The sequence below is a fragment of the Artemia franciscana genome, chromosome 5 (assembly GCF_032884065.1).
Source record: "Artemia franciscana chromosome 5, ASM3288406v1, whole genome shotgun sequence".
Lineage (NCBI taxonomy): Eukaryota > Metazoa > Arthropoda > Branchiopoda > Anostraca > Artemiidae > Artemia > Artemia franciscana.
The window spans coordinates 56,301,095-56,315,985 of record NC_088867.1 but is presented as its reverse complement, the minus strand read 5'-3'; the positions used below and the strand labels follow the sequence as shown (position 1 = coordinate 56,315,985).

The 14,891-nt window shown below is 33.6% G+C and overlaps 1 protein-coding gene across 1 annotated transcript in view; it reads right to left on the bottom strand.

Annotated features, from left to right (window-relative positions):
• The window catches only part of LOC136027619 (discoidin domain-containing receptor tyrosine kinase B-like), a 99,842-nt gene extending 85,880 nt beyond the window's left edge, over positions 1-13,962 (bottom strand). The window contains exons 1-2 of the mRNA XM_065705037.1: positions 13,836-13,962; positions 4,174-4,331 (exon numbers count right to left, since the gene is read on the bottom strand). Coding sequence (XP_065561109.1) covers positions 4,174-4,273 — 100 coding nt within the window. The 5' untranslated portion in view covers positions 4,274-4,331; positions 13,836-13,962. The remainder of the gene's footprint in view (positions 1-4,173; positions 4,332-13,835) is intronic.
• Between the last annotated feature and the right edge of the window lie 929 nt (positions 13,963-14,891).

Below are 14,891 nucleotides of genomic sequence, written 5' to 3'. Positions count from 1 at the left end.
TGTCATTATTCCAATATTATAACAGTCACTATTGTGTCATTATTTGCTCAAGAGATTTATATTTGAGTACAATTTTCAATATTTAAGTGACTGGATAGTGGCACCGAATATTTATGGTGGTACCTCTTGCTCTGGCTGTGGCATTGATGGTAGATACATTTAGCTTTCTAAAAACAAATTTTTGCTTATTCTAAATTCATATCAGAAACCTCATATTTGTGAAATTCTTATGGTTAATTATTCTCGCTTACATGCTTTACACTTGCTTAGGTAAATGTGTTATGTTGAAAGACGTGATATGTGTTATCGAAAATAAATAAATAAAATGTGCACATTCCCACCATCCTAAGGCTTAAAGGTATGATCTAGGACCTATATGAGGATCAGAAGATCTTTTGAGGGAGTGGTGATGGTTCTGAAAGGTGAATTTTGAAACTTTAGAGAAAACACCCCTGATACAAATCGTTCGTGGCTACAGGAAGGGATTAAGACAAAACAATTAGAAAATGTCGGTGCATATAATGTTCTCAAAGGACATCCCTATTTGTAAAAATTACAGTACACATTGTTTACGCTTGTCTTTAGTCTTTCAAATCGAATTAATATTATTGACTGTTATTTTCTTTCTTGTGTAAATAGTGACGAGGATCACAATGCCTTTCTATATCAAACAAACACAATTTAGAAGCAATAGGGAAATTTTTCAAGACAGTGGAATTCAATTCAGTAAGTATTTCGGCAAGTAACTCATTAAAATATGAAAATTAATTTTTTTTTAAACTTTTTAAAAGAGCCCTAGCATCCTCACTTCAATGAAGTTCATCGAGGACCCTAAAGTTCAACCAGGATTCTGGTTGAACTTCGTCGAAGATAGTATGCTAGGGCTGTTTTTAAAAAAAATTAAAAAAAATTTTTAGTTTTAATTATCAAACAGTTCGTGGTAACGAAGTGTAGTAAGGAGCGACCCAGCTCAATAGTTACTAAAACTCTAAAAAAAAGGAATTTTTATACCAATAGCTACATCAAAAGAATTGCATTTTAGTGCTGATTTTAAATATATAAGTTTCATCAAGTTTAGTCTTACCCATCAAAAGTTACGAGCCTGAGAGAATTTGCGTTATTTTAGAAAATAGGGGGAAACACCCCCTAAAAGTCATAGAATCTTAACGAAAATCACACTATCAGATTCAGCGTATCAAAGAACCCTACTAAAGAAGTTTCAAGCTCCTATCTACAAAAATGTGGAATTTTGTATTTTTTGCCAGAAGGCAGATCACGGATGCTTGTTTATTTATTATTTTTTTTTTTTTCCCTGGGGTGATCGTATCGACCCACTTAACCTAGAATGTTGCGATAGGGCTCATTCTAACGGAAATGAAAAGTTCTAGTGCCCTTTTTAAGTGACCAAAAAAATTGGAGGGCACCTAGGCCCCCTCTCACGCTAATTATTTTCCCAAAGTCAACGGATAAAAATTCTGAGATAGCCATTTTATTCAGTGTAGTCGAAAAACCTTATAAGTATGTCATTGGGGACGACTTACTCCCCCACAGTCCCCGTGGGAGGGGCTACAAGTTACAAACTTTGACTAGTGCTTACATATAGTAATGGTTATTGGAAAGTGTACATGCGTTTTCAGGAGGATTTTTTGGTTGGAGGCAGGAGTTGAGAAGAGAGGAATATGCTGGGGGAACTTTCCATCGAGGAATTTGTCATGGGGGAAGAATATTTCCATGAAGGGAGTGCAGGATTTACTAGCATTACTTAAAAAAAAACAATGAAAAAATAAACATGAAAAAGTTTTTTTTTCAGCTGGAAGTAAAAAGCAGCATTAAAACTTAAAACAGACAGAAATTATTACCCATATGAGGGGCTCACCTCCTCTTAATACCTCGCTCTTTACGCTAAAGTATTTTTAGTAATTTCAACTATTTATTCTGCGGCTTTTGTGATTCAGGGGTCATTCTTAATGAATTGGGACAAAATTTAAGCTTTAGTGTAAAGAGCGAGGTACTGACGAGGGGGCGAACCCCATCATATATGTAATAAAAACATGAGAATACAAAAGTTACGTATATCTTTTACTAATAAAAAGATTCGTAAAAAATTAAAAGTTCTAGTTGCATTTTGAATTAACCGAAAATCGGAGGGCAACTAGGCTTCCTCCCCCGCTCTTTTTTTCTCAAAATTATTCGATCAAAATTATGAGAAAGCCATTTAGCCAAAAAAAAAAATATATGCAAATTTCGTTTTAATTATTCCTCTGCGGAGAGCCAAAATCAAAACATGCATTGATTCAAAAATATTCAGAAATTAAATATATAAAAAACAAGTTTTTTTAACTGAAAGTTAGGAGCGACATTAAAACTTAAAACGAACAGAAATTACTTCGTATATGAAAGGGGCTGCTTCCTCATCAACGCCCCGCTCTTTACGCTAAAGGTTTTACTGTATGAAAAAGAAGAATTGAGAGAAAGAATCAAACTTTAGCGTAAAGAGCGGGGCGTCGATGAGGTAGCAGCCCCTTTGATATACGAAGTAATTTCTGTTCGTTTTAAGTTTTAATGTCGCTCCTTACTTCCAGTTAAAAAAACTTTTTTTTTTTATTTAATCACATATTAAAGTAAGTTTATATATATATATATATATATATATATATATATATATATATATATATATATATATATCTGATGTTGTGCTGAAGACGGTCCTTGGACATAGGGCCAAAATATTCACTGAATTGAATTCCACTGTCTTGAAAAATTTCCCTGTTGTTTCTAAGTTGTTTGTTCTTTCTTTTGAGACTGAAACATTTTTCTTTTAGACCCAAAATTAAAGACACTTTCAATAGATTAGAATACATATTAATAAGATAATTACAATGAGTAAATTTTGTTGTTGTATTTTGTGATAAAATACTTTTATGTTGTCAAAAAAGTAAACCAACAATCGAGGGGGTGCCAACTTTCAGATATAATATAAACCAGGTGGCGCATGAGCGTTGCAGGGACTGTGCCATGCGTTACGGAACTGTACCAAGCGCGGTGAAAATGGCAAGAAAATGTGGTACTCCGGTATGTACACTAGGTGGCGGACGGTGGGCAAACCATCACTAATGATTTTATTGTGGTTTTAATAAAAGACAATATTTTCTGTTTTTTCTCATCTCTATATTCATTCACACTGACCCACTTACGTGCAAAACTTGCAAAACGTATTGGTCTATGCAGTGGCGTCAATTCACGAAAAGCTAGATGGGACAAACTGTATTTTTCATAATCTAATGGGGGTAAATTGTCTTTTCCTCAATCCTTTTTATACAATCAAAATAGGCTTTTTTCAATGAAAATGCCCAAAAAATAGGTATTTTTCAAAATCCAGAGAGAGGCATAAATTATACGCTAGTAATTAACTAATTACTACTTAATTAATAGTTAATATTAGCCTACGAAAAGAAAAACTCATTAAGCAATTATATTCGGACCTTTAAGATGAGAGACTAGCTAATGCACATGAAGGATGGGGTAAGCAAGACACTAAAGGAAAATAAACGCAAAAAAACTGACGTGCTTAGTCTTAGAAAGGGTTAAAAAAAATCCGAAGAAAAAAAATGAGGCCAGATCGCAAAGGAGCATTGTATCTCTCTTTCCCCTCCTATTTATATTTGCTAAATTGATCACCCGTTTCTAGTGATTTCTTTCTAAAGTTACACCACTCAGGAATATTAATCTCACGATATAAAATATAACATCGGTGAAATGAACAATTTAGAACAAATTTTTACTTCTTTTGATCAACTTAAAACTATGTTGGCATGCGTCATTGGTGATTTAACTATAACTAAGGTTGTAGTAATAAGTTCAAGTTATAATAAGATAAATTTAGATAAACTCATCCTGAGTTACAAAAAGCATGTTTTTTACAGGAAAAACGATTCACTTATACGATTGACCAAAACATACCTCGCTTGTCAAAAGATAAAGTTTATAGCTCTGATTATGGTTGATAGTACGTTTTCTCTTGAATTAAAAAAAAAATTAAACATATCTGATAGCACACAAATAAACAAGGCATAGATCCAAAGCCCGGTAGAAACCCGACTAGTTAAACCCGTATAATTCTACTCAAATAAACAAGGTGATAAATATGCCCTAAAAAAACATTTAAAATCTTACTTGTTCCTTTAACACCGGCGATAAAAAGTTGAATACTAACTAAGATCAGGAAAATTCGATTCATAAGAACTTCTAAATCCATGTATATCTGCTTCATCATATCAAGATCCGTAGAAAAAAACAAAATCTTTGTCGGCTGGAAGTAATAACTGTATGGCCTGCAAAAAAGCAATCATCTAATCCAAGCCTAAAGCTTTGGTATCTCTAATATTTGATCCACTGTGAGATAATTAATTATTTTGGTGGAATTTATTTACCCCCAAAAATTAATATTACAGCTTATCCTTTCTCGTTTATTACTATTTTTCCTCCCAGAACCAAAAAAGCAATTTGAACTTCTTTACGGTTGGATGATTCAATATTGAAAGGGGACGTAGCATGTGTGTTGACAAGAAAATGTTTAAACCCAACAGACATGAGTAATAATCATCAAAAAAAAGAAAAAAAAGAATGAACAACTCTCGTGTATAATTGCATTTCTGTGTTTCCCATTATTTATACACAGGTAGTGGCGTCAATTGGTGACAATGTAAAAACAAGAGAACCCCCCCCCCTCTCCTTCTCACACCGGAACCCCTGGATACGGGTTATTTAATAAGAACAATGAAAACACTTGCTTAAAGAAAGTAGAGAGAGAGAAAATAAGAAAATGGGGAATATGAGAAGATGCTGCATCACGAAAAAAATGATATGATTCACAGCCAGTAAATTGAAGGAGAAGTGTAAAAATTTGCCTGAGAAATTTTTTACTGTTTTAAAAAGTAGAGTTAAGAAAAAGGTTCAAACTTTAGCGTGAAGAGCTTGGCGTTGAGGAGGAAAAGCCTCTTTCATATACGGAGTAATTTCTGTTGGTTTTAAGTTTTAATATCGCTCCTTACTTTCATTTAAAAAAAAAACTTTTTTGTTTGTTTAATTTGCACAAGAAAGAAAGAGAGAGAGAGAGAGAGAGAGAGAGAGAGAGAGAGAAGAAAAAGAGAGAGAAAGAAGGAGAGAGCGAAAGAGGGAGAGGGAGGGGAAGAGGGATTGGAATAGAAAGAAAAAAGATAGAACAAAAAAGGGGGATAGTTTGCATACAAAATATATTAATTAGCACTTTTGTACTTAAAAAATCGAACAAGGCTTTCTTGAGTTAGCTAAAATTCGCATTTTAGTCTATTAACATATAAAATGGGTCAGCACAAAGAATTTCTCTCTCTCTCTCTCTCTCTCTCTCTTTCTTTCTTTCTCTCTCTCTTTCTTTCTTTCTCTCTCTCTCTCTCTCTCTCTCTCTCTCTATCTTTCTCTCTGTCTCTTTATTCATCTATCTCTATCTGTTAGACCCTCTCTGTGTTGTCCGTTTTGGATATGTGAATTTGATTAAAAACAGGCACTGATGCAGGAATTTATCTCGGGCTGGACCTTCTGTTCGAGATAAGGGGGGGGAGTCTCAGCCTTAAGACTGAAAATTCATATGAAAACTAAGTGAAAAGTATAAGAAATCAAAGGAAAAGTCGTAAAAACTTGAGATTCGTTCCGGAGACGTTGGTTCCTAGGCCCTCTCTTCTTCAAATCTGAGGGGGGGGGGGTGAGCATAAAGAACGTGATTTCAGCGGGGAGTGTGTAGATTTGCTAATGGCTCCTTTTTTTCCACTGTTGAATCGGAGTTCTACCCTTTTTGAAAACATTTTAAAATAGCAGATTTAGAATACAAAAATAGAGAATAATTTATTTTAACATTTTTCTCTTGTTTTGAATACCTATTATAAGCAATTTATTAATATTGTTACCAAAAAATTAAGTTTTTATGAGTTTTATGACCATTCCAAACCATCAAAATTTAAGAATATCAGAATCTAAGGCAATTGATTTTGTCAACCCCTTCATCTGATGAATGGCACGCGTATCTAATTCTCAAATCCCACGTCACAGTCAGGGGCTTCGATTCTTGTCCGCACCCATTAAAAGTCAAAGCCATTTAGCAGAAATTACTATGCAACCCTTCTGATATTGTTAGCCTGTATTCACAGTAAGGGGTACGATTCACCCCTGACGAGATGGGTGCTTAATATTTTCAAATCTGTACATTTCACATGCAGAAATAACTGTTTCAGACTAAAATTTATGATTATTTGTATTTAGGCGCTGGTGAACAGGATCTCTGAGAAAAGCTTTTCTTGTAAAGCTTTGACTACATTATCAAAGCTTCATTTTGTTAAAATTTCCATAATACCTTAGGTACCATAGGCCTAGATCAAAAAATATATTCTTTAAATTTTTTACAATTTTTAGTGAGATTTGCCAGTACCAAGGCCAGAATTGACAAGGAGGGGGAGAAGGGGTTTGAACTCCCCTCCGAAACGTTGGTCCGACTCGTAAAAACGTTAAAAAAATGCACATAAACTAATTTTTGATGTTTTTTTGAAGTTTTTTGTATCCTCCCTCCTGCGAAGAAAAATCCCTGATACAGGCTTGGCCAGTACCATGTATAATTTGGTAAGGCAGATAATTAAATACACCCAAAAAATGTTATGAAGGTTACAGAAAATAATACGTGAAGAAGAAGCTAGTTTATTTTTTTATGTCTCTTCAGGATATTTTTTACGTATTTCATGGATGAAACCATAAAATTACTTAGTCCCACAATCCCAAAGGGGCCCAGTAAAATTTATAATTTTTTATCTTCTAATGTAAAAATTTACGTAATTTTATACATTTTTAATTGGGTCTTGCCCACTGAATTCAAAATAAAGGGTATTTTCTAAAAAAAAGAGAATGTTTGAGAAAAGTTATGCTCTAATCTAAACACTCAAAAATACAACTGTAGAGGGGACCAGGGGAATGTTGATCACATAGCTAAACTTAAGATAATTCAATTTTTAACAGATAATTTTCTTTTTAGAGTTGATGTACCTTATATACTTCTAATACCTTGATGAGAAATGTAAGCGAGGCTTCGGCCCTGTCTCCTCAACCATAGAGCAAGATTTTTTATGTAATTTCTCGTTTCTTTTTTTTTTTTTTTTTTTTGTCCGTTCCACGAGTACTTCACTGTTCACGGAATGCTTCTATTAGACCTCTAGCCTATAAAAGTTCTGGTCGGAGTGTTATCTCCAGAATCTACAAACATAAGTGAAAAAGGAGGGCGCGAAATGGATTCTGCTTTACATAACAGATATTAAATTAATCTAAGTTATAAATGCATAAATGAAACAAGTTGGTGAGTTGCGGCAATCGGGTTAAAAAGATCAAGTTTTGTAAAGTCCAAACCGTTTTGCGCTCCTTGTACTCACTTATATTCTTAGATTTTCGAAAAAACATTTTCTAATGATCAGTTCATTAACCAACAGCTTTAGCATACCATATATGAACTTCTTTCGTTTCTCTTATCTTTTTTATATGGTTAGTTTTATCATCTTTTTTGTTACTTTCTAGTGTGTGTTAACTGTTTAGTCTAGTTTTCTTTTCTTTTTCTTCCGTTGGTGAAGTCCCCCCGATGCGAAGCCAAATTGTTCAGACGTTCAAGAAAACAACGTTGTAACAGTAACTTATATGTAATGTTGTTGTAAATATGTAATGTGTAATATGTAATGTCAATTTAATATTGTTACATTTGCTATAGTATGTGGAATAGTTTATGTTGTCCTTGTCTTTTCATTTATTTCTTACAAAAATGCATAAATGTAACTTAGGTTTGGATAGTTGTTTTGAATCTGGCGTGTTCTTCGCATGCTTTAAAGAAATTTACTATTTCTTTCAACGCTCGTGTGTTCCTCCTACACTACAAAGCGTTCAGTAAGAAACAAAGCACATACAAAAAAAATAATACAGAAAACAATATTTAGCAATAAACAGTGTCTTCCGTTAATTTAAATATTACAATTATTGTATAGATGTGAAAAACTGATATGGATTCAAAGGGCTCGACAGACTAGCGTTTTCTTTCAGATTTTTAATAGTCTACACGTGCAAATAAAAATCTGGATTTTTCACAGAAAAGTAAACTTTTTCTTGGAAAATTATTTTAAATTTCTAAAATATGGACACCAAACAAAAACAAATTGCTTTGCCAAGCGACTAAGCAGCTGATTAAATGAGCTAGTGACTCCAGAAACCTTGTATGGAAAATGTTTCAACATGCTAAAAAAAAAATTCTGAAACTTAAAAGTCAGCTTAAAAACGCTCAAAAAATACTAGTTCGAAAGCTAGTTTAGAACCTGTCCGGATTGAATAAAAATGTCGTTTTAGCTTTTAAAATGCTAGGTCTGCTCAGTTCTTTAGCTTCTCCCAAATGTTAACTCATGCCTTTCTAAATGTCTCTAACCGGTGAATCATAATAATTACGCTTGAAAATTGAAAAGTATCCAACCCACTAAATGAAGCACGAGATACTCTGCTCTATGTAGTCAATAATTTTGTTTTTATCTACAAGTGTGACTCGAGTATTTAAGTATTCGAGCACTCCACTCCATAGGGGTATTTTAAGCTGCATAATCTTCCAACGCTTTTAAAAATATACTATTTTTCCTTCCAAATGGAAAGTTATTGAAATTCTTGGACGATTAGGGTCTTATCGTTGGCGTCTGTGAAGTTGCCGACACTTTTCGGTCAGCCGTCGATGTCCACGGGGTTGCCATTATTAACCCTCGTATATTGGTATTTGTTCAAACAGGTGATATACCGCATACCTATTTAATTAGCTTGGGGTAGAAAGTGACAGAACCAATTTTCGACTGTCATTCGATATAATCATGTCTGCTTCAGGAAGTTAAAACAAATTTAATCACTAGGGTCACGTTTTTTCTCTTGCCTGTGTACCAAATTTGTATTTGAACAAAAAAAAATTAGACGTATAATTAAATGATAAAGGCATGTTATAATATCATATATGTTCAAAACAGAGAATAAAGGATTTTTTAGAATTTTTTCCAAACAAATTAAGACAAATTTTGCAAACCAAGTCTGCACCAAGTCTGCAAATCTAATGCTTCCCACAAAGTCACGGTCTGATTTTGTTAAAATAGAACCTATAACTATCAGTAATTTATAATAAGCGTCAATTTAAATACTATACTAAAAACTTGTTTTGGAACATTTCTAGAGGTTTGAAAAATTTTCCATTTGTAAGTATTTCGGCTGATTATCTATCATAACGCCACTTAGAGGGCAAACTTAAAAAAAAAATAATAAAAAAGTAAATTAAAAACTTTTTGGAATTTAAGAAAAAGCTTACGAATGCCGAGATTTCCAGGGGTAATGATTGTATCACCCAGGCACGTACGCAGAAATTTTTTGGGGGGGGCCATAATCTTCGAAACAGCAGGTATAAAGTAGCACTTTTTTATTTAGTAATGCAAAAAGCAGGTATATCGGAAAATACAGATTGACTTTAATCTGTAGTGTTGTATCGGATGGGGGGAAGAAGACTGAAGCCTCAAAAGTACGTTTTAGGCTCAGGTTATGTTCATAGCGATTTAGAACCAGTGATTAATCTATTATATCCCACTGAAAGGGAAATTTTAGGGTTAACAGTGCAATATGGGTGCTGTGAGGGGTAGTTCTTTTATGGCAAAAACGTAGATTTTAATGAAGAATGATAGTTTCCAAAATTGATCCATTAAAAGCTGTACTTTATCCTAAAAAGGGGGGGGGGTAAATGCCCTAATACCAAGGATAATTCTATTTTGCTGTGGAAAGCAAACTCTCTTTACAAAAAAAATAAATAACAGTACAATTCCTAATTACTTCAAAGATGGTAAAAAGTTAGACAGAAAATGGGTTAATAATTTGGGCAGTGACTTGACCGGATAATTACGTGCTGTAAAATCCACCAAAAAAGGCTTCATACATGTATCTAGATTCTTAATAAATATCCTACTTTTGCCAGAAATCCCAAGAAACCATGGGGAAATTAAACATTTCACAATTATTTTTTTTTGGGGGGGGGGGGCTAGGCCGGAATGCTCCCCCCTGCGTACGTGCCAGGTATCACCGATCCATGCGCAGGAATAAAAAAAATAACCGAGAGGGAACCAACTTTCAGAAATCACACACAACATGTGGCATGTGCTGAGTCTTCAGGGACCGTGCCACGCGTTCTGGAACGGTGCTACGAGTGGCAGAACTGTGTAACATCGTTCCAAGACGTACATTAGGTAATAGAATTGGGCAACCCCTCAAAATCATCTTCATCATTAGCGATTTTTTTTCAACATTGCTAACAGTGTATGGGGCTTGAAGACCACCGTTGTTACTTTTTCTTTTTTCGGCTTTTTAATATCATATTTTGGACAGTTTTAGGCAGTAGCTTTTCTTTATCGAGATCTCTCTGTTTAATATTATTTCATTTGCTCAAATATATGGGATAGACTGTTTTGTCTTTGTCTTTCCATTTATTATCTTTTCTTAAAGTCTGTTTGTGATATGTGTAGCTGAAAAGGTTTTCAATGAGTTCATTCATTCTTTCGAAGTTACATAAAAGAAATATAGTTTCTTTAATAACATCCCCTAATGCTGCTCTATGTGTCTTAACTTAAATATTTATCTACACAATAGAGGGAGGGCCCTAAGAATTGTATTTTAGTTAATTATATTCAGGTCCTGGAGAGAATTAATTAGTGAGGTTCAATGACCTAGCTTTGAGGTACTCTTAGAACCGAGTGAGATCGTTTCAGTAGCTTCCCTTCCTTCATCTTCTCTTGTTGGGGATAAATTACGAAATTACCGTATCGACATATAGGCCTATTCCTGTTAATTAACAGAGTTTTGGAATTTTGTAGCATGTATTGTTGGAATTAAATCTCTAGGGAAAGAGGCTAGTTCCAATTAACCTATTAGTTAGATATTGTGTTTAAACAAGAGTCAAGATTAGGAGCACTTACGCAAACAAGATGAAAATAAAACATATTATATATATATATATATATATATATATATATATATATATATATATATATATATATATATATATATATATATATATATATATATATATATAACAATGTACGTAAGTCCAGCTGAAATGTCGTATTTGTCATTTATCAATTAGCCTTAAATTACAAAAGACATAAGAAATCAAAATATTTCTTTCCCTTATGATTTATTTTAGGTCTATTCATAGCCTATCCTGAAGACTACGATTTTCTACAATGTTTGTTTCGTTGTTTCATGATTGTGAAGTTACTGAGGCAGCGTCACATTCGTAATTTTGACCGTATTGAACGATGAAAATAAATCAGTGAAAAAAAAAAAAAACTGGAAAATTTACAACATTTTTTTTGTCCACTTCTAGTTCAAATCCCCGCAATCGGTTGATTCTCACTGAAAACTAAACCTTCTTTACTTAGGTAGCACAGTAGCGCTAGCAAAGTAAAATACGATGTTAGCAGAATGTATTATTTATTTTTTGTTCAGACAGGAGCTTCGTATCAAAGTAGTTGTCGTAGAAATTTCAAAACGGGTTTATTTAATTGGAAACTGGAAGGGCTAGTGCCCTTTTTAATAGTTGAGAGTGATTGGAGGGCAACTAACAGCCCTCCCACGCCCACCCTTTCTCCAAACTTATTCAATTAAAATTTTAAAACAGCCATTTTGTTCAGCATAGTTTAAAGATCTGGAAATTATGTCTATGAAGATGACAATCCCTGTAGAGCTCTCAGGGCATGGGTTGTAAGTTATGGCCTGGGGGTATATGAGGTTTTTTTTATAGAAGGTTGTTGTCGTTGAAACTTCAAAAAGGGCTAAATCGATCGAAAATTGAGAGGGATAATACCTTTTTAATAGTTGAAAATGATTTGAGGACAATTAACCCCCTCCCACGCCCACAATTTCCCTAAACATATCCAATCAAAATTTTGAGATAGAAATTTTGTTAAAAGTAGCTGAGAGGATCGAAAATTATGTCTTTGAGGATGACAGCCCCCCACAGTCCTGAAGGGCAAAGGTTGTAATTAATACCCCGGGGGCATTAAATTGTGATATTATAGTTCAGTAGAGGTTATACGGATAACTTTAACTAAAGAAAATTCCCAATAAAAATCAAATTAAAATTTAGATTTTCAGAAAAATTTTGTTAAAAATATTATTTATCTCATATCCCAATAATCTTTTGAGTTTTTAACCACGTTTCACCATTAGGCATCAAATTAGAGGTTTATCACTCCTAAAAGAAACATGATGAATAAATACTAGTAGATTCCTGATTTAATGCTCTTTTCATATAATAGTTGCTCTTCTGAGAATACCCACATCGATTATGGTCCCATAAATAGCCCAAATAATATATTTTTTTCATTCCTTTGAACTTTTTGACACGTTATACTTTTTCGTTATAAATTAAAGAACCCAAGTTTTTTTATTGCAAGTAAGGAGCGACATTAAAACTTAAAACAAACAGAAATTATTACGTATATGAAAGGAGGTGTCCCCCCTCCTCAACGCCTCGCTCTTTACGCTAAAGTTTTTTTTATTGTTTTAAAAAGTGCAGTTGTGGCAGAGTCAAACTTTAGTTTAGAGAGCGAGACGTTGCGGAGGGACAACCCCTTTCATATACGGAGTAATTTCTGTTCGTTTTAAGTTTTGATGTCACTCCTTATTTTCAGTTGAGAAAAACTTTTTTTAAATTTAATTCTAATAGCTTTGAAGTAAGCTGGTACACAGACATGTTGTTGGGCCGCTGACATATTATCCTAAACAGCTTCAAGTTTAGGCAAGGTGTTACTATCATGTTGACTTCCGTTGTTATCCTCATTCATAATTTGTGTTTAAGTGATATTTGATATCCAACAGAAGCTATACGAAATTCTTTTACAATATATAGGTCTATTGGTTTTTACAGGTCTTCTCACCATTTATAAAGAAATAAAGCATTGACAATCTAAAATTTAAAAGAAATTAATTAATCAAGGACATATATTCTGTACCTTTCTGGACGTTATCCTATACTTAGGAACAAGGATTTTAGTGATATTAAGGTGGCCTTTTCCCGTTTTTGTAAATATATTCTTTATCTTCCTCTTTGGTATTGGTTTCATCTCCCGGATATTATTGAAAAGCTGACTGGTTTACATAAAAATATTTCGGAAGCAGCGTATCGGCGATTGTCGCCTCATCATGGCTTAATTCGTTTTTTTTTCATTAAAATTATTTATTTAATGTTATTGTTGTCTAATTGTTTTTGGTGTTTTATTGTTGTTTGCGTAAACATACATAGTTTTTTGTGTAATGTTATTGTTGATTTTCGCTTTTATTTACTCCACTGTTTGTATTTTTATGTAAGTGGGTTATATATATATATATATATATATATATATATATATATATATATATATATATATATATATATATATATATATATATATATATATATATATATATATATATATATATATATATATATATATATATATATATATATATATATATATATATATATATATATATATGGATCTATTGGGGATGGAATGCATTTTCGCGTGAAATGATTATTATATTTAGAAAGAGCATGAGACTAGGCATTGAATAGTGAATTCACCTTATCTCTATGTCAGTAATCAAATTCTGTATATATTTAGCCTTTAATTTGTTTAATATATTTCCATTAGAAGTGGTCAACCACTAAATTGACACCCATCATCAATAATGCCGCTCATAAAACACAGCATGAATTTAGAAGCATTGCAACTTACAATTAACAGCAGTATATCCGCAATTAATGATGATTAATACAGAGCGCTTTCATCAGTCGCTTTCCAGCAAAGCTAACTTTAAACTGAAGTTGCAACCATCTACACCAGTATCCAGCAAAAAAATTCTGGAACAAAATGCTCCCTCTTCGCGCCGGGAATCGGCTCTCATTGGTCAATGCAACACCGACAATACTCATCGTTTTGCTCTGGTTGCAGCTGAAGTGACAATAAAACGATTAAGTTGATAGCAATTATTGTCATAGGTGATTAATTGCGAGGATCTATGACTGTGCAATTATAGATGCTAAAACTAAGGAGGTGAGAGCATTGGGTGACAAGCTATAAAGGTTAAGCTGGATCAGGGGCATGAAATGGGGGGAGGAGTAATTCCCTTTATGATTTTCAAAAACGCCATTAATGGTATTTTTACTGTAAAATACTTTTTCTTGCTATTCTCATTGAAAAAAATGAAATAAAGCAGAATTCCTCCCGCCCCCTAGACTTTAAAAAATACATCTTGCCCCATTCCTACATTTTGGTGAACTAGCACCAATGGCAAGATCCTCAGGGGTGCCCGTTGGAATGGGACTGTGAGAAGGAGGAGTTGCCACAGGTTGAAAAATACCTTTTTGATATTTTTATTGAAACGGAAATTATAAAATGAAAGAAATTCTCCCCCACCCTCCATCTGGTTTGAAATATATCATTTTAACTTCATTTAAAAAAAGAAACAAAGAAAAATCTTTGGTCTCCATAATTTTCGTGAATTGGTTTTGCGTCAACTTTGACAAGAAAACTTTGATATCATATATTTCAGCTTTTGTTCTATCCCTCTGGGATTAGACGCATCTAAACAGCTCTTCTGTTCCATTTACTACTCCTACAGATCGTGTTCTTCGCCCTCCGCCGTTGACGGGTGCGTTGTGACTGCAAGTGGTGAAACATTCTTGAAAGTTTATGATCTGATGGCCATGGTAACACCCTCCTTTTTGGCTAACAACGGAGACTATTTCAAGTTAGCCAGTGTGGGTACGGATTTCGTCGTTGCTGATACGG